The sequence below is a fragment of the Chroicocephalus ridibundus genome, chromosome 1, assembly GCF_963924245.1.
Source record: "Chroicocephalus ridibundus chromosome 1, bChrRid1.1, whole genome shotgun sequence".
Classification (NCBI taxonomy): domain Eukaryota; kingdom Metazoa; phylum Chordata; class Aves; order Charadriiformes; family Laridae; genus Chroicocephalus; species Chroicocephalus ridibundus.
The window spans coordinates 146,559,845-146,587,577 of record NC_086284.1 but is presented as its reverse complement, the minus strand read 5'-3'; the positions used below and the strand labels follow the sequence as shown (position 1 = coordinate 146,587,577).

General features: G+C 38.3%; 1 protein-coding gene across 6 annotated transcripts; it reads right to left on the bottom strand.

The window, feature by feature from the left end:
- Positions 1 to 59: 59 nt before the first annotated feature.
- KRAS (KRAS proto-oncogene, GTPase) lies at positions 60 to 26,595 on the bottom strand. Of its 6 annotated transcripts, none has more exons than XM_063357538.1 (6): positions 26,439 to 26,584; positions 25,398 to 25,411; positions 25,175 to 25,297; positions 18,973 to 19,151; positions 16,448 to 16,607; positions 60 to 3,670 (listed from the first exon to the last, which is right to left on the bottom strand). In XM_063357538.1, exons 3-6 carry the CDS (start codon positions 25,283 to 25,285, stop codon positions 3,554 to 3,556), a joined length of 567 nt encoding a protein of 188 aa, XP_063213608.1. In that variant the 5' UTR covers positions 25,286 to 25,297; positions 25,398 to 25,411; positions 26,439 to 26,584; the 3' UTR covers positions 60 to 3,553. The 6 variants fall into 6 exon arrangements, with proteins under 6 accessions (XP_063213608.1, XP_063213590.1, XP_063213599.1 ...); XM_063357520.1 differs by having other exon boundaries at positions 25,398 to 25,415; positions 26,439 to 26,583; XM_063357529.1 differs by lacking the exon at positions 25,398 to 25,411 and having other exon boundaries at positions 26,443 to 26,595.
- Between the last annotated feature and the right edge of the window lie 1,138 nt (positions 26,596 to 27,733).

The following is a 27,733-nucleotide window of genomic DNA, read 5'->3' as shown; positions in this document are numbered from 1 at the left end:
AACACATGCAATTTGGGATACTCCAGGGCAGAGATGAAAGTGCAAACTGGGACAGCAACTCACAATAACTATTTTTTATTACATTACAATAAATAGGAGCAGTACAGTTTGACGAAAAAATGACAAATTCCAGATCACCTCACAGCACATACTCCTAAAAACATTAAAAATTTTAAAACAAACAGTGGTCTTTTTTTTTTTTAACTTAATGTCTGGTATGACCAACATTCCTAGGTCACGCAACCAAATGATGGAAAAACTGGATCACACTGCATATGTTCCACATCAAATAAAGCACAATGTACAAAATGTGCATGTTTCAGTTTACACTATACAAAAATAGTTAAAATACATTCCAGGTAAACATATTACATTAAGAAGTCATTCTAGTAAGAAGTTGGCACTCAAGAGGAAAAAGCAGAAGTATTTTCAACATGAAAACACAAAGACAGTGGAATAAAGAAATGTTAGGAAAGATTTACCATCTATGTAGCTTTATGTAAACTTGAGACAAAATGATTTCTTTACAGTTTGATGGTCTTCGAAGGTAATAATTGTATTGCTTCATAGTATAGCCAAGAGCAGAAGAGTGTGTGTCAGTATCTACCCATTACAGAGATCCTGTTACTGTAACAAAAATCTATGCAGTGAAACTTTCTAAGTTTGCAAAAATTTTAGGGCAACGAGACTGGTCAAAAGAATTACACTGGAGTTTTGAGAAAACCAATGATAGAGTTGTTTACCAGTTACATAAAGCTACTGTAAGAAGGTGTTACTCCCTGACACATGACAATTTAATGTATTAACATGGTAAGTGATTCACATGTTCATTTAGTAGTTGCTACCAGAACAGATAGCATCCAGGTGTGTTCTTTGAAAGCATTTCAAATAGGGAAAGACAGAATAATTAGGAGATCAACTTGTGCAAGCTGCAATCCAACATGCTTCACCAAATCTCAACAAATATTAAGACAAAACTGCACAACAGTGGCAAGGATGTGTATTTTTCTTCTTTTTTTTTTTTAAAAAAAAAGTAAATAAGGGCTAATCTAAACAGATTTTGTAGTAATTAAATTGGTAGCTACAGATCACATTTACTGAAAAAAAATAAACCAACCTACTTTATATATATAGCTTTGTATTACAGCTATATAAATCCACATTCGATGATTACAACATTTCAGCTAAAATTTCTCCTAACAGTTTTTAGTTAAATTAACAGAAGAATTTTAGACCAGCCCTAATTTTACATGCAGTGTGACTCAGTTACCAGAAATCTTAAAGTAATCTTAAGATTACTTCCATTTCCTCAAGGTATACAATCCACTTTTGCTATGTTCTTCATATATAATCAAGCGTGTCTAAGATGTGCAAATAACTGTCTCCAGAAGGTTTTAACCTTGGAAGCTGTAAAATGTTTTGCGACCTTAAGAATCCGTTCTTATTCCTTATTGGTCCTTATGATACAATGTTAGGGTCTCCTATTACTGTTTTTCAAAATATTTCATAATCTAAAGTATATTTCACATCAAAGCTGAAAGGAGGGCGGGGGGGAGGGCTGGGATTTGTTGCAGGGTGGGGAATGGGGGGCTCGGGCAGGGAGAGGCATTATTTGTCTCAGCCACACAGAAATCAAAGAACACGGAGCAATGCGGACAGTACACGTCCCCTGCCAGCTTTACAGCTCTCCACCTACGAGAGTCACTATGGTGTTGTTTTTTTCCCCCCCGTAGAAGCAAAAGAATATTTTTCTCATGCAGTTGCACCTTTGACATTGTATAAATGGTCCAAGTTACACAGGTGTATGAAAATTTTACTGTGTAAAATTTCCACATGATTGTTTAGGTATACCTTAGGTTAGGGCAATGCTGCTGTTCCCTGTTCCAAATTTTCCAGTGTCCTGAACTATCCTACTTCAGTGTCTCATGTTTTACTTTTTCGGGTACACCAGAGTCCCATTTTCAAATTTTATTCTGCAGCTGAGTTAGGTACTATGAAACAGCGTACCTTCAGGAACCCAGGCCCTAATGAAACAACCAAACAATGCCACATTTAAAGTAAGACAACAGGAACTGGCAACACTGGAATTACTGGCTCTTACTTTAGTTGCAGAATAACTGGGCTGCTGCAGTACCAAAAAACCAAAAGCTTATGCAAGAATTCTGCATTAATTCCAATAGAAAAAAAAGGAGGGGGAAGGAAAAAAGAAAATAAATCACAAGAGAACTTAATCACAGAAAAAGACAACATTAAAATCTTGGTCTAGCTTCATGACAGTCTAGAGACTGGAATGCCACTCACCAACCATTTAATCTGTGCAACAAAACTAGTACTTCACAAACATTACACAAACAACATTGACTCTGGAAACCATGTTCTATGCTGACGATTTGTGCAAATTCCACACCATTTTTATGGCATAGTGGATTTCCAAATTATTTGCATGAAGCAGCTAAATTCAACTCGTTCATTTATTCATTTGTCGTTACTAGAATTTAAAATTTCCTCCCCTATTTTGCACAAAATGGGCATCTGGAAATATTTAATGCCACTCTTGGGGGGAAAAAGAATGGTTTTACACTTCACTTTATAATTTAGGATTCATTCTGATTTAATTCTTACGGTAAATTCTGGATCCATGTATGAATTAACCTAAGAATTTGAATCAACTTATCTGTTAAGGCTTTCTAGTATTTCCTAGAGACACTAAGGGTGAAATCCTGTACCTACTGAACAAAGCTACTTAAAGATTTGCCACTGGGGGTCAGGAGAGCTAGGATTTCACCTTGGTCTTCAGACACAAAAAGTTAGTGGAAGTCTTAAAGCAATGCATTAACAGTAGCAAATCAACCTAATTAGAACTTTTACTTTTTCCATTGCCACATGTGCATTGTTGTCTTTTTTTAATTTTTCTTTTTTTTTTATAGAAAAAATAGAGTATTTAAGGAGTGACCGTGACAAACTGCGGTGAAAAATTTTTTTGTGAAAGTTTTATCTTTACATTCATTAAAGTTGATCTGAAATGCTACAAGACTAGATGCCTAGAAGCAAAATCTACAGGAAGACTATAAAGGCTTCTGGTCTTTCTATATTGCAGTCAGTCTAAAATAAAAGAAAGGCTGAAATGAAAGTCTCTTTTGCTAACTAGTCCTTTTTCCCAACCAGATTTAAAACCCAAAAAATTAAAGGGGATGCTAGAATGCGTAGCGCATCACTTCATTGTTTGGTTTGCACACAGAAGTTCACCATCAGTAAGAAAAATAGGAAGTTAGCAACTGTGCATGCACCAAAGAGTCCTAAGACAGTTCTCAGGTTTTTTGTGTGTGTTTTTTTGTTTGTTGTTTTCACAGGCATTGCTAGTTCAAGAACCAACAGTCAAAGAATACTGGCACTTTAAGAGGAATGAAGTTTCCACTGTCATTTAAAACAAGCATTCAGGTAAAGCTAACAGGATCATGAAGCAGAAAGTAAAGTAATGCTAAAACAAATGCTAATAATTTAGTGTAATGTACAAAAATTACTTAAGTACTTTAAGAATAAGCATAAACTGTATTTACATAATTATACACTTTGTCTTTGTCTTCTTTTTCTTCTTTTTACCATCTTTGCTCATCTTCTCTTTGTGTTTTCTGATTTCCCGAACTAATGTATAGAAGGCATCATCGACACCCTGAAAAGGTACAAAACACACACGTATTAAGATCACGTTAACAGACTTACACACCTGGTTAGGGACAGCCTGTTTGCATCTGACCTGATCTGGTGGAGGGTGTTCAATGAGCAGTCTGTTTTGCTGCCTGCCAGGAGAAGTTACACTGTCTTCTCCTTTTGCAGGCTTTTGTAGTGTCCCCATAAGTAGACTGTGGGTTAGAGGAATTGCCGGGGCAACTGTCCTCTCGAGCATTCCTGTTTCTTGGGAAGGGGCGTGCCAGGAAAAACGTATTCAGATGGAAGGGGAGCTACAGTTACCTCACGTGGTAAGAGGAACACTCCTGTCTGCATTACTGTGCATGGGCAGAGGGAGCTGCAGGAGAGCAGCTTTGGAGAACAGGCTGCCATTGTTTGAAAGATTACTCCTGGCTGTTCCTCTCCCGAGCTCTGAGGAGCACCGAAAGAACAACCTGAATGAACTGTTTTGACACCAGCAACAGCTAGCGCCGGCCTGCCCTCTCTCTCAGCTGTTCCCCAAACTGGGCTTACAGCAGCCTGCGGGTGATGCACTGCTCAGGGGTTGACCAGATACCCCATCGGTCCGGCTCCATTACTAATGTGGTAAGGAAAGTAATTTAGTGTACTGCCCTCTTCATCTCAAAGAGGGCACATGTCCCACCTCAAACTAGAAGGGTATAGGTAACATACATTTAGATTATAAGTATGTATATTATTACTACATAATAAAGTTCTGAAGCATTAGTTAACTTTGTTTATGCCTTGATCTATACGTGGCTTTAAGAAGTAAATACAAATATTTCTAGCAAGAATTCAATACCAAAGAGATAGTTATGATTATTCTACATATTCAGGTCATTTCTCAGGCACCCTGATAGAGTAATCACACCACAGTTTTATAAATCTTTACATATGCAAATCAATCCTCTCTTCCCATGATAAATTATTACTTGATAAATCATTCTATTCGGATCATATAGTTAAAGACACATGGAACACATTATCTATGCTGCTGTATCATGTACAGTCACTTAAAATCTCCACAGCCTCCATAGTTAAGCTACAGACACAAAAGCTAGTGTTTCTTCACATTGAGTAGTTTTTAGTTTTTGGGGGGATACTTATAGCTGACAAAAATTGACTCTGGTCAAAAGAGACGAGCATATTTAAAAGCCTGATATCCAGCACAATGTTATATGTTATACGGTATACTTTGTAACAACCTGTTTACGTGAAAGTTTATTCTATTGCCTAGCTTTCAGGTTGCTCCACATTCCAATCAAGTACCCACGTTCTCAAGCAGCCTTTACATTTAATAGTTTGAGCACTGACAGTTAGAACATCATTAAGATAAAAATTTATCTTGATTCTTCACTGCCTTACTCCTTATATTGTCTTTTAGCTAGATCAGAAATAGGTGTATAATCTTAACGTATCAACAGCAGCCAACTGCACCGCTACAAAACTGAGTCTTGCAATTTAGCCCTACAACCGGCAGGCAGCTTCCTACCTCTTGTCAGCTGCAGAGTTTGCCTTCAAGCTGCCAATAAAAATTAAAAGTCTCTGCTTCCTCCTGCGTGCCTACTCCAGTAAAAGAACTGAAAGTGAACTCTGAAAAAAACCCCACAACAAGCCAAAAATCACCTAATTCACCACTGTTTCAGTCAAGCACCAAATGGTGATGAAACTTAAAATGGAAAACCCAAACAACAGTGAGGTGTTAAGTAGCTTCATGGATAGAGCAATGTTCCCAGAATAACCTAAATTTATTAAAAACCTTCACATTCAAGTTCATAAAACATTTACAGTTAGCTGATGTTCCATCAAAGTCCTTAGCAGTGTATCTCCTAATACTAATTGCACGCTTGTGCAAGGTCACATAATATACAAAATAAACTTGCAAATAACATTCTAAATTTATACATTATTATTAATCAATACAAAATTGACGTAGCATGCCTAATGGAAGAGTAGCCTTGGTTCTGGAAAAGGTCATGTCCCCCGTGAATCTTTTGAGAATTAGAAATGCTTGGTATTATTAATTATGTATTTAGTAGTTTGGTCCTGCCACAATTTGTCTTAAATCCAGGTAATGAATATAACATAGCATACAAAACTACATTTCGAATATTTGTGAATTAGAACTGGAGAACCCAAGATAAACTGAGGTCTTCCACTTTCCAGTCTGTGGATTAAATTTTAAATGTAAGTAGTGGATACTGTTTACAGAAGGCCCCTAAAGGCATCAATATGGTAAGATCAAAGGTGATCAACCTTTCTGGTTACTTCTTTCAGTAAGAAGGAACTGCACGCAGCTGAACTTACTCCCTCTAGTAACGGGCATATTGTGCGCAAGCTTTGCAGAAAGCGTAAGATGTACTGAATGAGTGCTTTAAATCCAGGCTCAGGAATAAAAACTCAGAATTCACTGGGCATGCTCAGAACAACACCTCTCTGCCTCAATAAAGGTGCATTGATGGAGCTTGCTCCTGGCACCTGATTTTCCAAAGGGCAACTACAAAATGCAAACAGAACAGAAAAACCACAACCCTTCCCACAGAAACTGCCTGCTCCCAGCTACAGCTTTTCTTTGGAGCACCACATGGTCTCATGACCATATAGAAGTCTGCAGATGTGGTTACATGGCTACAAGTATGTATGAGACTTGGCAACTAACCTGACTCTTATCAATAAGAAACCCTAAATTCATAAGGAATTGGGAACTCCTAAAGATTCCAGGCCCAAATAGGCCCTTAAAAAGTTTTAAATTGCATAAGAGAGTCTTTTTACTTACATGTAATATTTTTTACAAATATAATACATACGTGCACACACACGTATGAGTCATGAGCAGAAATTATTTGTATACCTCAGTAGTACTATGGGGAAAAAAAAATCTTTTGAGGATTTTATACTGCGTTTTAAAAATTTCTTCTTGATAGCTGGAAATTATAAACCAAGAAAAAGGTGCTATGTACTTTCTGCTTTACTGTGTAACAGGGAAAGGAATGAACCTCTTGGAAAGCATCAGCAGTTAACGGTAGGTAATCTGGGTAGTCAAAGTCTTCACTTACCTTGTACAAGGTTAATATAACTAAGAAGGCATCCCATAAGCAGCAGAAAGATAAACTGAGTTTTCCAAGAGGTCGCAAAACACTCTGAACCATCAAATTTGATTACCCACAGACAAAAAAGGAAAATGAATACTGTCTATCATTGAAAACTGTTATAACAAATATTTTTGAAGTCTCAAATCCCAGCTGAAAGACTCGCATCATTAGATGCTGCTCTCCTTAGCTTATCTACTATATATTGTTTCAGTCTGACGCGTATCTTCTTACTGAATGGAAAGTAATACAAGCCAGACTGTTTTAAATGCCAGATTTCTTATCCCACTAGAATCACTGCTGAACTACAGCTGTACTATAATAATTTTGGAGTATGCTTTCTCCAGCTTAACCTCTTAAGCACAAAGTTGCTGAAATGACTATCAACACTATCTAGAATTCACTTGAGTATAAAGACAAATGTTTCCTCCCCTGAGCAGACACTCTCGAAGTTCTAGAGTCTTATATCCAAGACTTTTCTAAATAAGGTATGGAGGAGAAAAAAAACCAACAACAACAAATAACAATATATATTGTTGACAAAAGATTTCCCCCATCTGGGGAAAACACCCTCAGAACAGTAACAACAACGAACCCAAACTATCCTTCTCTCAGACACAGGCAGAGAGAAAGTAGGAAGCTGGAGGAAAGCAAGCACATGTTTGCTATCAAAGTGAATCTTAAGATCTGAAAAGGCACTTCCACTTAAAAAAAAAAAACAAACCAACAACAATCAAACAAAACCCACAATCCCCACTGTCCCATTCTCCTTCTCCCAAGGAAATCCACAGAGAGGAAAAGCAGAGAGAATTCAGGATCTTTAAAGTCCTAGTATCCAAACAGAAATTCTACGTTGAGGTATGGCTACGTTAGTAAGACATCAAGAAATGGCAAAGTTGTTTTTCAGAAGGCTAATTGAAGGAGGCCTAGCAACTTAATTCATATCGCTCTCATCAAAAGTAATCTTGCCAAGCTGCTGTTAGTTGTTTTTTGATAACTAGGAAAGAATAAAACAACCTATTGTTATGGCATCAATTTTATTGATATTTGGATGCAACACTGGGGAGCTTCCTAACTGAAGCTTCCAGTTTCCTGCAAAGTAAACCTTTGATACAAAGAGTATCACAAAGTCTATCTGTAAAGAAACATCTAAAGAATTATTTTAGAGCTGTCATTCATCACCTAAAAGCTGAGAACATAATAAGCCTGAGCAGACCTAGTAAAAACTGATGTGAAACAGTATTTCTCCTCCATCTCCTGGAAAGAGGAATAAAACTCCCTTATTGGAGGCAATATTCCTACGGTTTTGACAGTCACTCTAGGATACAAGTCAAATTCCACTATCTCTCTGCAAGACATTCTGAAGTATGAAAAAACACCTTGAAAAGGAAACAGTTTTTCTTTTACACAATGTGAAATTGCTGATCATCCTCCTGGTGGACAAGTATTTAAGGCGTAACAGCCCACTCTCTGCAGTGGTGCAGTAAGAGGTAAAGAATTAATGGGACAGCAATGTATGCAAGGAGCTATTCTGATGGTTTGTTCAAAACGCACTGGAAATGGTTTAGACCTAGCACTTCTTCCATATTGCAGTTTCTTCTTCTCTCCTCCCCCCGCCTTTTTTTTTTTTTTTTTTTTTTTACAGGACTGTACTAAAAAAAACCCCACAATTTTGTGACAATTTGTCTATTGTTTGTTTGGGGGAGAGGGTCTGTTGTGTCTTTTCTTCTCTCTCCAGTTTTACTTCAGTGTTGCCTCTCCCCCCACCGTATAAATATGATCCTCTCCCCTCAGTTCATCAACCTGTAGGTCCAATCAATATTCACTTCAATAGTATCTGCAACATATCTGTAATAAAACTTTTTCCTCTTAACTTCACACACAAGTGGAGATCTTGATATGCAGTAAAGACTTCCTCTTCACCTATTTACAAAAAAAATCCATGAAACTAAACAAATCCATAGTACTTGGGTGTTTGCCAGGAATATTATTCAGAACTACTATACTAAAATCTGATTGGGTTTATATCTTAAATTATGTCATCAATTAACCATAAAATGTCTGATTTGCAAGACACTGTCAATCATTTTCATTTGGCAAGTGATTTGTAAAACTTACCCTGTTACATTACAAAACTTACCCTGTTACATTACAAGGCATTTTTTAATTTTCACGCACCCTGGAGTCTTTTCTTCTTTGCTGATTTTTTTCACTCTGTATTGTCGAATCTCTCGCACCAATGTATAAAAAGCATCCTCCACTCTCTGCATTGTAAAACACAACTCCTTAAAAACTGCTTAATTAACAATCGTGACATATTGGGACACCCCTGGCAGGGGAAAAAACCACAACAAAACCACTGAAATTATGAGCTTTACTTGAGAGTAGTATATGGATCTTCATTTATATATTTAAAATGCTGGGCTTGCACATTTGCTGCTTGACAGGTACTTTGTCATGCAAGTCAGAGAGACACACTCAAAGAATTCCTTGATTACCAATTATTGTAAATATCTACACTTCAAGCCCTCCTTTTTTTTCTGTGCAAGGTAACACTTGCCCAAAAAAGAATAAGAATTATTTTGTTCCATTGCATACCATGCTGAAAATAATACTGCTTGCGTTACTGAATCTTTTCACACAGTTTTGTGGGAATGGATGTATTTAGCAGGCACCAAAACTTATTAGATTGCTAACTGGGGGGGTACTTAGAAAGACACAGAGTTAACCACCTATTCTCACTTCTTAGCCTAAGTGAGAACCTGTTACTGTTTGGGCAGGCAAAGAAAAGTAAGCTCATTTATGTTCTGCTCTTCATGTAAGAAGGTGTAATTTCTTTGCAGAAGTCTGTGGAATAAACTAACAAAGTATAGGAAAAGTCTAACTAGGTCATTTCCTAAGAGGTTACAAAGGAATAAAGTCTTCTAGGAATACTAAATTTTGCACAATATTGTTTTTAAAGCTACTTTATAGAGCATGCATTATGCTATTCAATTTAGGAAAAGGGATATTTGAGTCACAGCAAAGTGCTTTTAAGAAGCACCTTAAGTACATTATATTCCAGAGTAACTTCCAAAAGTAATTACTTATTCTAATTGTAGAATTTCTGCTCTTACATGCAGATAAAACAACTTAAGAGCTTGGTTCACATCAAGGAACGCCTAATCTGTTCTCTTTGGGCCAGATGCAGGCAACTGTGACGGTCCCATAATAACAACAACTAAGTGCAAACAGCCTGTGAAGTTCTGCTGCTCAGATTTTCCTCTGGTTGAGGAGAGCTCTTTAAGTATTCCAGGGATGACACAGAGCTCCGTGTTTTACTTCTCTGCTCTCGCATCCTGCCTTTCTGCAGCTCTGTGTTTAGGCCACTTGGATATGGTGATACCATAAGTTGTTTTTTTTTTTTTTTTAAAAAAAAAGTATGAGGACTGCAGATTATCTTTAAGCAAATATGAGATAAAGAGGTACAGCACCAGCTTTAAGTTAGAATATCTGCTATTTTAAACAGAGTACATCCACACATAAACTTAAAAGTTTAGGTATATCTGTGAGGAAATTCTTGTTGTAAGAAGATGCAAAATCTTTAGCTGCAGCTTTTAAAGGGGAGAGCAAATCTCTCCTCTGCCTTACTGTCAATCTCATTACTTGTCCCCTCAGTCAGACCAACAGGGCTGTTAATTTAACACAAACTCACTATTTGAAAATAAAAACAGAACAGACTGATGATCATGGAAAACAGTACAAGCATTTAAGCCCCAAAACTTTATTACTACCCAAATGCACAATCTGGGCTTTTATTTGGCAGATTTTCCATAAATTATCTCTCCAACCCATCTTCTTATTATGCACCTAATAACAAAAATAGCTAACGTTTACTGCCACAGTTATTGGGTCATTTTGCATGAACTGTGCCATAGGTTATCACATTGAAGACTCATTCTTAACATACTGTTGCTTATCTGAGGGTTCTTCTGAATTACAGCCACTTGAATTTAAAGATTAAATGAATTAGATTTATTTCTTGGATTGTATTTCTCTGTTCCATATAACATGCCATGTTAGGAAGTATTGATGAGGTGACAAGTCCTACAGTCCAGGTCTGAGAGTTTGCAAAACATAAAGAAAGTCATTAAAAACCAGCAAAACCCAAGTAAAGCTCATACTTTCATGTTTTCCTGGAAGGAATGAAAGTTTGTTCCTGAAGAGGAAACAGTAAACATTGATCAGCTGCTATGTGCCAAAGCACAGGCTGTACAAGAATCAACATTTTTTGCAGATCTACTGTTTTGCAGTAGAAATATGTAATTTGATTATGGAGCTTTCACATGAATAATTAGACAACAATTCTTCAGTCAACATTTATTGCCAACTTTCCCATCACCAGCATGAGCTGTAATTTGCTTTAGCAATGCAGAGAGGGGGAGAGACACAGAGTGAGAAAAGAAATCGCTACTACTGCCACCACCAAGAACAGTCTTATGAATCCTGTTGGAAGAAATTATTCTGAAAGAAAAATCTGTAGAGACACATTTGCTGATTTCATTAGCACAAGGTGACATTTTAAAGAAACAGGTGCCAGTCTTATAAACTTCAGAAATCATTTTAATACCAATTTCTTTTAAGATTCTTCAGTATGTTTTCCTTAAACAAGCACAAACCATATATCTAAAATAGGATTAACCAGTTCTGTTAGCTGTCAGAACTGGAAGCAAAAAATATCCTTTGGCAGGTATTAAAACCTTCAAAATCTAAACTGCTGTTTATTTTAACAGCCCAAAGAACCCGTGACCTTGAGGCTATGTTTTCAAGATGCTTTTGACTCCTGGGAGACAGCCAAACATTCAATTTAAAATATGACTATGTGCAAAGAAATACTATTTCAAATACAAACAAAAGTAGAAATAGGAATTTTCACATGTTCTGCTTCTGTAAATAGCACTTAAATGAAACTAACGAAAATTAGTCTTGACATCTCAGAAGTGTTCTGTGCCCACCTTTACACACTGCATCAGAGTTGGTCTCCTGAAACCAACTGGTAGACAAATAAAATCAAAATTATTCATCGGGACATGAGCAAGAAGAATGTTACTTGCATAAAAGCATTCCCAACATAAAACTTCGTAGTGGTAAAGTCCTCTTAGCCAACACTGGAGAATACACAAACCTTCAATAATCGACTAGCTCAGGTAACATTTAGCTTATAGGTTAAGACTTATTTTTTGCTGTCTCTAAACCAGACATACTTCACAGAACTGTTTGGAAACAGCTACTACAACTCAGCCACATGCGGAACCTCCATTAGTTTGGGGAGGGAGGGGGTGTGAAGCCGATCATGTTATCTTATGATGGTTAAATACCAGACATACATCAATAAATTCATACTAAGTATTGCACAAAATCATGATGAAAGTTACAAAGTTAATCACTCCAAGATTAAGAAGTGCCAGAATTACAGCTGTCTGTCCTACCTGAATTTCATCTGTTGTGCACATGTATCCCTTTTTTGCTGCACTTAGTTATCTGTACATTAGGTAAAGAACAAACCTGTTTCCTCAGCATCCTGGAGTCATTCAGCATACAAGTTGGATGCCAGAATTTGTTTCAACATTATCAAAACTTTTTTTTCTTGGGGTTTTGCTCTTGGGAAGGACTGAACTTTTTTTGAAGAGTGACATGAAAAAGTTCAACCCAGATTGTGAAGTCTGATAAATTTATAATTAAAACAAAGTTTTAAAATGGAACCTGTACACATGAACTACATTAAAAATGGCTTGGAGTGAAAACACATACAGTATCATTAAAGGGATATGACAAATCCCTAAAAAAATGGCAGGTTGGTTCAAGTAAACTACCTAAATTATCAATTATTCATGAATCTTTACTGAAAGGTAGGAATGAAGTTCTGTAAATACTGCACCGATTACTTCATCAGACCAAGCACAGGTTCTCAACTTATTTTCTTCACAAGTTTGTGGCCTAACCTAGTGTACATCAGACAGCTGAAATAACTATCATGCTTTTTCAACAGCATTGTCAACTTCTTCATTAAACACTTTGAAAGTGTGTTTAAGTATATATTCTCAACAACGAGACCTAATGCTTTGGGGAATCCTTTACTATGCTTTTCCTTTGAATTCAATACCAGCAGGACAGTTGAAATGTTCTAAGGAAAACAAAATCCTACATTCATTTGGGGTACAGCCTTACAGTTTTTCCTTGTGTAACTCACAGGCAAATGGAAGCCCACTAAAGAACACACGATGCAGCCTTGGTGGGGATAAATCAAGTTTGCCTCTCATCTCTTATTGATAATATTGGAAGATATATGCTCATGCAGACAGGGAAGAATTTGAATTTAAAGCTTATGTCTAACAGAGAAAAGTGAAAACAGCTATCAAAATAAACCTAAGAAATTCATACCCTTCTGCATAAGGACTGCAAAAGAATGAATATTAGGTGATGCAACATGCCTTACAAGACGACCAGTATTGACACGTGTTTACATTTTGAAATAGGACTACCACTATTTTTCATAAATTACACTATATTAATCACTATTTTTTATAAATTACATTCTATTAATTTCAGTCAGTGAAATTAGTAATCTATAGCCTTATACCCAAGTTGTAGGGTCCACTAAGCAAATGCTTCATTGATGAAGTCAATGATTTGTATGAAAATTCACACAGGGATTTCATTAAAACACAACCTTTTTGCAGTAAGTTAAATTTACATCTTTATTGCCAGTCAGAACCAAATAAAAACAAGTACCCTTTTAGAACAACTTATTTCTGCACTTGATTTCAGTGCTTTTCTCTTCCTATTTTTGACCTGTCTATGAATTTTTGAAAATCTTTTTAAAAACTGACTTAATTAGAACTGAGACATCATTCTGCATGAGTATGCAATGCCCTAATTTTAAAAGAGTGTCTTGGCAATCAAAACAGACTACATGGACAACTCCTTTCCATTCCCATCTCCCCTGTTTCCTTCCCCAGAAACATTTCTGATTCTTTTCGAGCTCCAGCAGAAGTGAGGCATGGGGAAGGGCTGAAACAAGAAGATGGTGAGGGCCCCTTCAACATTAATGCTGACCTTTCAGTGTGGTGGGAGGTACATAGAGGAAAGGAAAAGAAGGTTCCTACTTCTAAATATTCATGTCAGACTTTCTACAGACTCCAGAAGTTACCAGACCACCAGCTACACCTGTTCATACTTGGAAGTTCTGCGTGTAACCAGAGGGGACCAGATTACTTACTTATTTTTAGCCAAGGACAGAATTCTGCCCAATAAAGACATAGTCCGTGAGCCACAAACAGTTCACAAAACAGTCTGAATCCCCTAATTAAAAAAGTTACTTTGGAAGGTGTGTGTATATATACGCATATATTTTTTATATATGATAGTGTGACTGAAAAATCTGATGTAAATGCATATGTAAACACACATATATACACAAACACATACAGGAATATTGAGATGATCTTGCTGTAATTAAAGATCAGGTTCTTCCTCCCATTCCCTTTTGTCTTCTCAAAAATATTTCATTGACACAGCTTCTTATGAAGCTGGTTCATAACACAACCTGTTACGAACAGCACTGCTAAAGAATCGACAACCATACCTGGTGGTTCCAACTTTTAGAAGCCAACATTCTCAGAATCTATTGGGCATCTTTATTTTAAAATCCATGAGGCACATTTAGGGACTCCTTATCTGTAGGGGGTCTAAAGCTCAGCTTTGAAAAATCAAAAGCCAACAGTCAGATGCCTTCTATAACATTCAGTTGGCACCTCCAGAAATAGAAAGTCACAGATAAAAGCAGTCGAATTATAGAGTGACAGTTCATATATGACTGATCTATTGTCCTCTGTAACAAGTATAAACCTCTGACAGACCTTTTAAAAGTATGCAAGATAATAAAGCAGATACTACTTTGCGTCAGTAAATATTACAAAAGTGAAGAGGAGTGGTGATTTTTGAGCATGCAATTTTGTATGGGCTAGGCATGGTGGGGGTTGCTTGTAGAGCAAACTCCAGGTGGGGTGGGAGAAGAGATCTTTGAAAATACACCATCATATCAACATACTTTTATTAAAAGTGGCTATGCAAAAGGAATATTTCCTTATGAAAGCCTGATGCTCTGCAAAACAGGCTGAATAAAGTACAATCTAGATGTTCGTACAGAACTTCTGTTATTTCAAACCTCAAACACAATTTCAGAGTTCTTCGGTTTTTATCCTAACATCTCGATAACAGCCACTAATACAGGACCTTCTAAGCAAGAACACTATAATTATTCAGTCCACTTGTATACCACATAGACCACACTCTTGTGGCCTAATTTATTATCAGCCATTAAAGTTGGGTAGTTCTGTTTTTTCAATCCTACCTAACAGAGACTTTCTCTATTTCCAAAAGTTACCATTCCTTTGACTTTTACTAATTAGTCCAGGTTTCAACTTGTCAGAAACTTGGGTGGGTGTAGCAAATTTGCACTAATAAAATATTAATTTCTTATATCCAAAAATAACTTACATACTGTCTGTGAGGAAATTCTGCCAAGCGATGCAGCTGAATCTATATAGCAGTTACATGAGCAGTTACTCAAACTGCAGTATTCTGCTCTTATTTCCCCTCTTTCTGCTACACCCAATTCCTGATTCATAACCTGCAAGTAACACTTCCGATTATGCAGAGAGTATGAGTTATTCAGCCACTCAGGCCTCATCTAATTTGTACTGATAGTAAGTCTTTATTCTTAAAAGAAAAACCACAAATCAGCATTTTTCAAAAAGAATGCTTTCTTTCATAGAATCATAGAATCTTCATGGTTGGAAAGGACCTTTGAGATCGAGTCCAACCATACACACACACACAAAAAAAACCCCCACCCAACAACCTACAATCTCTGCCCTTCAGAGCATGCCCTGAAGTGCCAGTATTTCAGAAGTACATAACCAGTTTCATCTATATCTGTATAGCTTATCTTCTCCTGAATAGACAAATGTACCACTATGTGCACCTTTGTCCTAGCAAAACCTGAGAGAAGCACTGAAAGGATCCTAATGGCTGCCTCTTTCACCTATACCAGAGGGGTACAATAAACCAAAACTGAGCTCTAAAGTCTTAGATGACTATCAGTTTACACAAGCAACTAAGCCAGTCAATTCAAAAAAAGACTTACGGTCAATTGCTTAGCTATAAGAAGGTATACCCCACTAGCATGTCCCACTAATACTGAATCAATGCCTCAAAGAAAAATTCCTTTTGTTATTAATGAAAATAATTAAACCAGAATAAACTAATTAGCTGTTTGTGTGCTTAATCCTCTTGCTGAGGAAAAAAGCATTTCACCTTTCAGTAGAAGTGCTTTTTATTCTATTAAAACCTATCACAATGTTAAGAATGCTGGCAAACATCTGACAGTGAAGAGTAATAGCAGGCCAGGTCTCATTCTTTGAGTTTGCACAACTGAAGCAAATCACTCATTAATAAACAATTACCACTTGTCAGTGGGTTGACAGAAAGAAGAGACACCACAAGAATTTCTACTCTGAAGAAACAGATATATTGATATGACCAAGCAATTATCAACACCTAGAATAATTAGCATTATGGCAATTCAAATAAGAGTTATGTCTTTGTGTCTGCTAAGTTTTGAGCTTTACCTGTCTTGTTTTTGCTGATGTTTCAATGAAAGGAATTCCGTAACTTCTTGCTAAATCCTGAGCTTGTTTTGTATCTACTGTTCTGGAAGGCAAATCACATTTGTTTCCTACTAGCACCATTGGGACATCTTCAGAGTCTTTAACTCTCTTTATTTGTTCCCTAAGAAGAAAAAAGAAAAAGAAGAGACCTATTTTATTTAACAGACAAATATTGTTTTAAAATCTACCATATAAACTATGAAACAAAATTAAATTAACAGATTCCAGCATCATTCTTTATGTTAATTTACTGCACATACACTATTAGAAGCCATCAAAAAATAAATTGACGAATCCTGTCACCGTCAACTTTATCGTCCTATTTAGGGGGGGAGGGGGGGGGAAAGACATCGACATTTCGCAAACTACCATAGATTCTGATGTCATTACACAATTATTAAGTTTTTAACAGCTAATGCCAGAACAAGCTTAAGAAGCTCCGGTATAAATCTTCCTACATCTCTCATACTCAGCACTCAATTCATTTGATAAGATAAAACACTGTCAAAAGCACTATGGAAGTGCTGTGATTATTGTCTCAATTCTGGTTTGGGGTGGGTTTTTTTCTTGGTTTTGTTTTTTAGTTAAAGACAACAGTACAAACTTTCCATTTAGATAGGTTTTGGTTTGTTTGTTTTTTTTTTTTTTTTTTTGAAAGACCCCTGGTCTGGTGCTCTACACAGAGCAATTTGTTAAGGGAGGCCTTTCAAACACTAGCTATAAAGCATCTTGAAATACTAGTTAGATGTACTTGTCAAGAATCTCAAATAACAATCATTAATTTCATTACTTTTGCCTTCCCAAGTAATCTAGCAGTATATTCCTTAATTAATGTAGTCACTGTTTCCTGCAAGGTCATCTATGGGTGTGTGAATGCACAGTAGAAACTCCAGTATTCAACTCACAACATTCTTTGAAATAAACTGAGGCAGCTTTCTTGCACATATCTGCAACGCTCTCTTTAAATAAGAGCTCCACGTAAAAACCTCTAGCTCCTTTTCCCCCTTACATCAACATCTACCTTACCTTCGTCATTCCTCCTCTACAACCCATTTGTAATAATCTGGTTAGATAATGAAGAGAAGTTTACAGGTTTTTTTGAGGGCAAGATAAGTTGGTTTTTTTAATTAGTCATTTCTGCTGTGCTCTTAACTTTTTTTTTTTAAGAAGTCACCAGTACCAATACATCAATTACAACTTTTTGTATGTAATGAAATTTATACAAAGGCTGACTAGCTCAATTTAAATGTAAAAATGAAACAGTCCTGAAAGAAAGCGTCCATGTTCTCAATATTGTTCTCTCCCTAAGTTGTTAGTATGCAGCAGTTCTGCCCTTCTCATTTCCAAGAGCACTCCCCCGATCCTGCAGCTGCTCCAGGCAGCTAGGCCAGCAGTAAACTATTTCCGTAGGTAGGCACCTACCTGTTTGCCTACTGACATTGGCACACTACACAATCAAATGAGCTGATTTGCTAGCATACAGGAGAACAGGAAACTATGTGATCAGGGCATTTGTACCTTGTGACTTCGATTACCTTGAACTAACACGGTATCCCACCTTAAATGAAGAACTGTAACTTCTATTCGTAAAAAAAGAGTGCAACTTCAGCTTATGAGTAAGTGTTGGATTTGTGGGTAATACTCATAGCAAGACACTCCTCCACCATGCAGTAACATAGATCTGACAGCATTATAAATGCCTAACTACGAATAGCTTAATGTTATGGGTTTGGGACTAATCTTAAATCGATGCTGATAAACTCAGTGATCTTCAGCGAGATTTGCATTGCATTCTAACAGAATACCTAAGGAAATCCAGTATAATAGTAAACTGCAAAGTTATATGTTATCTGGTATGGTAATCACCAAAGGCTGCTTCTATTTCCATATTAGTGTAGCTGACAAAGAAAGCATGAGTTGAATTTTTTTTAACTAATTATTAAAAAAAAAAGAACATGAAGAAACTAATAACAGGTTGGTTTTTAGCAGCATCCTGGAGCTCAGATTTTGTGCGTCTCTTCCTGTGGCATCGGGGCTCACACACCTAAGTCTTCTGGTAGCATTCCACAGGTATTTCTCCTCCACCCCCAGAACAAAAGCTAACAATTGACACAATTAGCATTACTGTCTGTAAAATTTCAATTGCATAAGTTTTTCCATCTTAACACATAATTTTATTTCCAGAATAGGCAGAGATTACTTTTAGATAAGTCTTCAGTATGAATAGGCAGAAATAGTAAGTCACATTAGTTTACAACAGCAGGGCTTTCAGATATTTTGCCTGCCTAACTTGCAAACGAGGCAGCAGATTTTCAGATTACCCCAAATTACAGACCAACAAATGCACAGATAAACTGCAATATTGCTAATTTGCAAGTTTCCCCTTAGATGTTATTTCAGAAGAGAATATTCTATTATCTAGTATAAAAGGAAGTAACTAATCCACCTAATACAAGAGTTGGTCAATTATCTTTCTGTATACACACCTATAATGGTGAATATCTTCAAAAGACTTTGTATTGTTTATAGCAAATACACACAGGAATCCTTCTCCTGTTCTCATATATTGGTCCCTCATTGCACTGTATTCTTCTTGACCTGCTGTATCAAGAATATCCAAGAGACATGTTTCTCCATCAATTACTACTTGCTTCCTGTAGGAATCCTAAGGAAAAAAACCACAAACTTTGGTGAAACACAAACAAGTAAGATTTCAAAACACCTAGAACTCAGAAGATAAAGTTTACTAATAATCAAGCATAACTGAAAACACTTGAGAGTTAAAATCCAACTTTATAGATGGGCAAATGACAGCAAGAAAATAGCGTCCCATGTTTACATGTATACAGTAATCCAGAAGTGGAAAGAGCACTGAAAGAACACGTTCTTATCTGTATTCTGAATCTTCACTGAGTAACAGCCCATGTGCACACACAGAGTAAGAGGACACTTCTTATTTCTTATTTTGCACAAAAGGACCAAAAGTACAAATTGGATCCAAATCAAAAAGCATCTCCCCTTTGTCTCCGTTAATAGAAGAATTGAAGAAACTTGTAATCCCAATTTAAAGGGTTTGATTCTGTTTAAGCTTACTCAATTTACCAAATTTATTTTTTTTAAAGTAAAATTTGACCTGCATTATATGGATGTTTACAGAAGTGTTTTACTGCAACAATGTACAAAATAATAAAACAGAAAGAGTTCACAAGACAACTCCAGAAATATGTGCCACTGATAAGGAGATGAAGTATAAAAAGCCTTCAGTGCTTGAGACAGGAAATCTGTTTTGTATGCCTAAACAGGCGCATATAATGATATTTGTTATTAAGTTATCAAAGTTGAGTTGATATATTCGAAATTCAAGCTTTTTAGCCAAGACAGAACAACAGTGTCATATAAGAGCCCTGATGGGTTCACAGAGATGTTGGAACAAATTATTTCAGTGCTATCAATTCAAAGTTTTCAGGTCACTGATTCAAATGGCTAAAATCTGTATGAAGTCCCAGGCAACTACAAATTAATGCCTATTTTCAGCTCTTTTTAGTGCTAGGCTTCTATGAGTACATAGTTTTAGCGATAAGAATATAAGCATTACTTTCCCAATAACTCTTATTTTCTATAGACATCTATATATTCAAAGTAAAACTGTGTCAACAAGCTTTAAAAACAGGTCATTGAGCAGTACTATGAATTATTCTCAGTTAACAGTACTTGTAACAAGTAAGAAGTATAAACACAAAATCTTGGTATTACCTTTCAGATCCTTTAGCTAGAGATTAACACAATATTGCTATTGTTCTTTTTAACACTATACAGAAGTGAACCTAAGCTCCTGGGAAAGGAATTAAAGAATTAAAGTTGCAATTCTAGCCAACTTGAAGATGAATTCAGAATGACCTTCCTTCCTTTGTACCCATTTTAAGGCACAGTACACCTACTCCTGTGCACTTTCTATCTATTTGCATTTTTACAAAAGGCTCTCTTCTTTCCTGTTGCTCATGGTAAAAACCAAGCAGGATGTAATTGTATAGAATCGGTATCTTAAACTAAACAAACTCTGTAATCTCACATTTATCTTGAGCCTGGATGACATTTAACAGTATTAGGTAAAACAATATTAACTGTTTACTTTAAAGATAAAAGTTTACTGCCAATATGATTTTGGAAATATTTATTTCACAGAAGTGCAAATTCAGCATACAAGTAAGAAGTAGGTAACTTACTTTAGAAATATATAAGCCACATTTAAATATCAATACAGTTGAGACAAATAACACAAGCTCCAACGCATTTTAAAAGTAATGTTAATATTCTATTTAATTGCTTAAAGGAAAAAAAGACACCACCAAAAGAACCCCAAAGGATACATTTTTATTCCAGTTCACTTAAACTCAATAGCGTATCCCCCATGTCTTACGATACCTTTATCACAACTGCAAGTAGAACTTCTAGCATTATACTAGGCATATTTACAAAGCTTTTGTTTTCTCTTCTTGCAATTTGACTGCTAGTTAAAAAATATGAAAAACAGTTCTTGAAAAGCCTGTATTATTCCTTTACATCTTAGCACTTCAAAGGAAAAGAAATTCCCCTCAACTGAGCCCTAAACAAAAGCTTTAAGTAATTTTCATCAAAGAAAATCATTTTTAAGAGAAAAGAAAGTCACTTTCAAGAACTGCTGGCTTTAGCATGCCCACCATCTTAGCAGTAGTAGCAAAGATGCACCAGCATAAAGCACAGCACAGGTACAAGCAGAAGGAACGCTTTTGAGATGGTATTTGGTTTGCCCACTTCTGGAGAGAAAATTTTGTCACTAACCAGGAAAGGAGATTTGAGGCGGAAGAAAAAGACGTGGGAGAGAAAATTCAAGCTTATGATTTCCTTCCAAGCTACTGAAATAATAAACACTTTGCTTTTATGCCCCTTTTTCTTCCCCCCCCTGCAACACATCAAACCTGAAATCACATTTGTCACTCTAGGAAGGAAAACTGAAGCACCACATTAAAAGGTCAGGCTACTGGGACCCCCACCCCTATCACTGTGAATACCAGTGTAAACATACCCAAGATAAAAGTTGTTTATTTAAGTGTTACCATACTGTAAAAATTATCAAGCCCTGCAGAACAGAATGTAGACTATAACAAAAAGAAAAACTGTGTCACTACAGTACTCATGGCACTTCTGCTTCAAAATGCAATTGCAGAACCCAAATGGTCGGACTCCCCTCCAACAACAAAAAAAACAACCTTCTAATCTATAAAAATCCAGTGACTTTACTGTACATTGGAAGATTTGCAGTAATGAATGCAATGAAGAAACAATGAAGAAACATCCAGTATAAGCCTTTAAGCAAAAACAAAATGCAAACTAGAATTTAACTTTGAATTAGGACCCGACTCCAAATATTAATTTGCAGTTTTTCCCCAGTATACAGACTCAGCATATCTATATCAAAAAGTTTTCATTTCATTAATCACTTAGCCTGCTTTCATTGGCCTTTCACAAGCCATAAAAATCAACATGAATTATGCAAACGGGGTAACAATTCCATCTGTTCACATGCACTGATAAAAAAATTTGATAGGAAATCTCAGCTATATGCTACATACAGAATTTATCTAAAAAAAACCCAATGCTTAATAAATCCCACCTAAGCAAGTAACTATTATTCTGTTAAAATACACTATACGCGTGATTTCATATTAAACATGCTGAAGCTGTAAAAAAAATAAAAAAAATTAAAAATATGTTATCACACCATAGCTGCAAATAAAGATTTAACAAACCTCGACCAGTAGAGGGCACTAGCCCAACTGTTCTGTGTATTAGACCAGATTTACAAGGGTTAGTGTACATACAGTTAAAAAACAACACTTAAAATTGCTTGGCTATAAATCTGTGCTTGGACATCTACTTAAAATACGATGTAAAACACATATAAAGTATGTATATTTGAATAACAGTAGCCATCCAAACATGCACTCAGTTTAATTCCTCCCCCTGCCCCCATCCCATCATCTGCTATACTCAAATGTAAGTAAATAAAATACTCAAGGCATGAAACTTGACATTTTCCAAACAAGTTATTTGTTGAATCATTAAGTCTATTCCACTAAAAACAGCAACAGCATTAACGCTGTAAATGTATCCGTGATTAAGCAACTAGTGTATTTTTTTTTCCTTTCTTCAACTGCATCATGTCTTCACAATATCAGGATTTTAGAAGCATTGAATTTAATTTTGTTAATCACAGGAAAGATTTAACATTATTAACTGTGTAGTTATGGAATCCACTATAGCTACCAAACACTGAAGCCTTTTCTCCATCTACCCCAAAATATTTAGCTTGATTAGTTATCTGCGAGGGAAAACTAGTGTTTTGGCAACAGCCTTATGGCAATGAAAGAAACAGTAGTAAGTGAGAAACAATAGCAGTGACACTACTGAATTGTCTTAACTGTTCTTATTTACCAGTCAAAGCAGCTTTGGCCTTATTTCCTCATAAAAAATACTCTACAGCTATTGTTCTTTGATAAGGCCCTACCACCACAACTCCATCTATACAGGAAGCACAATCAAGCAACCAACCCTTCTCAACTGAATGGGATTCTGCCCAGGCAAGGATTGAAGCATTTGAACCCAATTACAAGCCCATTCTCTGGAACTGTTTGCCACTCCATATCACAGGCCACTCTTACTATAACCGAACTATTTCTTCCCTACAAGCTTACCTACACGACTATTCTATAGCACCGTGAGCACACAAGGTGATTGACCACATAATAGGAAGATATAGCCTCCATCCTCAAGGTCTCAGAATTTCAAGACAAAAATGGTAACTAGTGCTCAGACAAGAACTTGCAGGAGTTGTAGAAGATTAATACTGTTGCATGCAACAAGTTGTTAATGCTGGTAAAACCCATTAGGTTAAAGTCAGGAGTCAATATGTCTGTCTTTCAGAACACCACATTCCACATTGATTCTGGACAACACTAAGTGTTACAGTCATCTTGCACACTACCGAATACAGGCCACAGTTCTGGGATTTTAGGTTCTTTCTATAAGGAACTGTATTTTCATTTTATTGTTTTACATTTAAATGTATTTGTTATTCCCCAAAATACTCAGCTTGTTAATTAGGAAAATGCCTCAAGTGATTTAGGAATACTGGCATTTAAGTTTTCGTATTCCTAAGTTGGTTACACAGTTCTGCCTTTATATGACAACTTCTAACTTAGAACCTCCAAGGTACTTTCTGTAATGTGTAAGCACACCTCTAGCCTAAGAGAAACCCAGACGATTACGAACAAGTAATCATTGACAAAGTAACAAAGACCAGCATCCCCCAAAGCTGCTTTTGCAGGAAAAAGTAAAATCCCATTTTGCATGTTCCTTTCAATGAGTTTTGTGTGTTTTGTGTTTTTTTTAAGCATGTTTTGGGTTGTTGTTGTTTTAAGATTTCACATCTTAGTAATCAAAAGACCTGCTCTCCTAGTGCAAGTCAAACACACTTCCTCTCTCCATAGGTCTATTCACAAAAATCTTCTAACAAGCATCCATGAGGTTACTTGGCCATGCAACAGAGAGACAAGACGGAACAACAGGCACATTAAAGGTAAACTCAAACTCAAGCCAACACACCTTTCTTTGGGGCATGTTAGCGAAGTACAGGCCTGGGTTTCAGTAAGACAGCTTCCTATCATCTCAGGGCACTGCCTCCTTTCGTTTATGTCTACCTGAAAATGACTACATAGTAATTTTCCAAGTCACCATTTTAAGCCTAGATTTAAACCCTTGTAATTCCTTCAAGTGAGCTTGGAAGTGCCTCATTATATAAACATATAAATGAAGTCATAAGCTACAGAGCTTCAGTGCTGGCAACAAAAATCTTGTGTAAATTATGGTGTCATTTCTCCTTTTATACGGTCTGAGGTTATTAAATCCAATGATCCACGGGAGATTTCAGAAAACACTAGCATTCTTCTTGTATTTAAAAGGCAGAGCTTGCTTGCTCATTAAAAGCCTTTAAAACATCGCAACTTTTAAAGCTTAATTACACTTTCAGAGTTTGAGCGACTGTGACATGTATTTCAAAGACTCAACTACAGCAGCTACCTTGTAACATTTTTTCCAGATACAGAAACACACACTGGTTTGTTTAAAAGGAAAATAAAATAAATAAATCGGGTTCCAAATTTTTGCCTATTCACCATAGCATTCCAGAACACATTTCTCACCATGTGAAACAGATCCCAATGATGAGGGCTGAGAAAGCTTGACACACACATTTCAGAACTACAAATTTTGCTCCTTGATACCAAAAAGGAAAGTCACATTTAAGAGGTTGCATGCAAAGCCATTAAGGTTTTGCCAAGCATTTTCAATTAAGTCTAGCAAATACTTTGTCACCTAGATCCTAAAAACACACATCCAAACTGTCCAACAAAACATGCCAATTAACACCTTACTTCAATTGATTAAAATGGTTAGGTTTTTTACTGCAGCTGTTGTTCCACAGCCAGAGCGAGAAGCACAGCGATCTCTCCCTCCCAGTGCTGACCATTATCTTTGAGCCCTTTTTAATGTAAAGCCTTGTTCTATGTTTTTGTGGTAAGCATCCAAAAGTAAACAACTACCATTATTACCAATAATCTCTCTTCACAAAAAGTATAAGATGAAATTGTTTACCTCTATTGTAGGGTCATATTCATCCACAAAGTGGTTCTGAATTAGCTGTATTGTCAAGGCGCTCTTGCCTACACCACCAGCTCCAACGACAACAAGTTTATATTCTGTCATTTTTTAGCAGACCTGATGACAAAGAAACCAACATTAAGCAGAGAGTCAGGCTCCGACTAACGAGGATGCTGTTGGTGCGTTTTCATTCAGTACCGCGTTCCTCTACTATTACCGGAAAGCAACTCCCTCCCTGAAAGACAAGACAAAAAGCTATGAGGGAATGCTATTTCTCAAAAAAAAAAAAAAAAAAAAAAAAATTATACATAGGAAACACAGCGCAGGGACTAAGCTGAAAGGCACCGATTACAAGGAGCTAAAAACTCAGGGACACACGAAATTCTGAAAAAGGTCGAAAAGTATTTCTTGACAATCAAAGATTTTGTTCTCCGCTCCTTTCTACCACAGCCCCGGTGACTCCGAGAGACCTCCCGGGTTTGTTTTTTTTTTTTTTTAGGAAAGCCGGGGCCAACCCGGGCGCCCCTCGGGTTGAGCCACGACGCCGGGAGCCCGCCTGCCGCAGAGGGCTGTGCCGGGAGGGGCGCGGGTGCGAGCACAGCTTCACCTGACGGCTTCACACACACCAGCCCTCGGGTTTTTTTTTCCCCGGGCGAGCTCAGCCCGGCCGCCGCCCGCGCTCGGCTGCGAGGCCAGCGGCGGGACCCCCAACCCCACCTCCCCCGGGGCTCGGGGTGCCGCTGCCCGCCCCGCCCCGCCTCCCCTCAGCCAGGAGCCGCCAGCGACGGGGCCGGGCCGACGAAACTTTCCGGCCCGGCCCGGCGCCTCGGCCCCGCGCACGGGGGTTTTAAGGATTTGGGATTTGAGGGGAGGGGGGGGATAAATATATGAAGAAAAGGGGAGGGGTGGGGGGTTGACTCGGTACAAGCCGCCGGGCTCCCGGAGGGCGTTGGCCACCTGTCCCGCCGCCCCCTCCCGCGGCCGCCGAGCCACCGCCCGCGCCGCGGGGAAGGACGGCGGAGGGGCAGGCGGAGGCTGCTCCGGGGGATGCCAGCGGAGGGGAAGCGGGACAGGAGCCGGGAGGCGGCCCCCGCTCGGTTGCCGGCGCTTCTTCCCCTCCGCGGGGAAAGGCGGGGTGCCCGGCTCCGGGAAGCCGCCGCACCGCTTACCCCTGCCCCACCTCGAAGGGAAAGGCGGGGGGAAAGCAAGCAAGTGCGGCGGCTCGTCCCGGTTCAGCGACGCGGGGATAGGCGAGTACCTGCCTGGCCCTGGCGCTGCCGCGGGAGCACGCCGGCGCCTCCCTTGCCCGGCCCCGCCGCGGCGGTGCCTCCGCTCCGCGTCCCTTTCCGTCCCGGTCTGAAATGGCGGGGGACGAGGGAGGGCTGGGGCTGCCGAGGGAGCCGAGCGCCGAGAGGCTGGATGGAGAGATGGATGGCCGGGCGCCGATCGATGCGCTCGGCGCTCGCCCGGCCCCTCCCTCCTCTTCCTCCCCCCTCCTCCCGCCGCGCCGCCTCAAACGCCCGCGGCGGGAGGAGGGGGGAGGAAGAGGAGCTCAGAGGCGGCGTGAGGGAAAGCCCGGCCGGGAAGTGCGCGCTGGAGGGTGGGTGAAGGGAAATAAGTACAATTCCAGCGTTTCCTCGCCATTTCCCTCTCCCCTCATCGCCGGGGCGGGGGGAGAGGCGGCGACTGAGGGAAAGAGGATTAACGGCCGCCGTAAGGCTTCCTACCTGAGAGGAGCGGGTTGGCCGGCCGACGCGGGGCAGGCGTAAGGCCGTGCCTAGCTAAAGATAAAAAGCATTTTATCCACAAAAATGTCAGCAGAGGCCTTGCGGAACTGCCGGGGAACTTCGGAGCCCGCTAAAGTTGGTCATCTTTCACTCGTTGCAAAATAAAATGCAAGGCTTTGTTATTAGCTACCGGGGTGTTCTGTATAAAAGTTGATAAACACAGGGTTTTTTTTTGGAAGCAAGTTAACAATTGGCATAATGAAGCCTGCTTTCTTATTAAAAGGCCAAAAATATCATTCCCTGTAATTGAAAGGCTCTAATGTGTTGATTAATACGCTCTAATGCTGTTTATACCCGTGTTACATCCCAAGCAGTAAGATTTGACACACGTCGCCAGGTCTCAGACAAAGGTAGTGAACCTTATTCCTAACGAAGCTTATTCCGAGGGTAACTCCAGCGATGTCGACTGGCTCACACAAGGGATTAATTTGGCCGATTGCACTTTCCGTCTTTAAATTGGAAGGTCAAAAATAAATGTGTCGTGTCTACGCATCTGGTGTGCAAGAGTTTTAATGTGTTTAATGTGCTTTGTTCTCTGCAACTGCGTGTGACAGCTTCCAGCTTCTTTCATTCTCAGCGTGCATCTGAGGGGCTCTGCTTTTGGGCCGTACCCAGCTGAGCATGGAAGGCATTAACCCTCCGGGGCTGTGCCGGCTAATTTACAAAGTGCGTTCCTGTGATTAATTCACACAAGTAAGGCAAAGCCTCCATGGTGGTGTTCAGCACTTCTCCCTGGTGCTAAGGTGTTAAGACTCGAGTGTAAAAC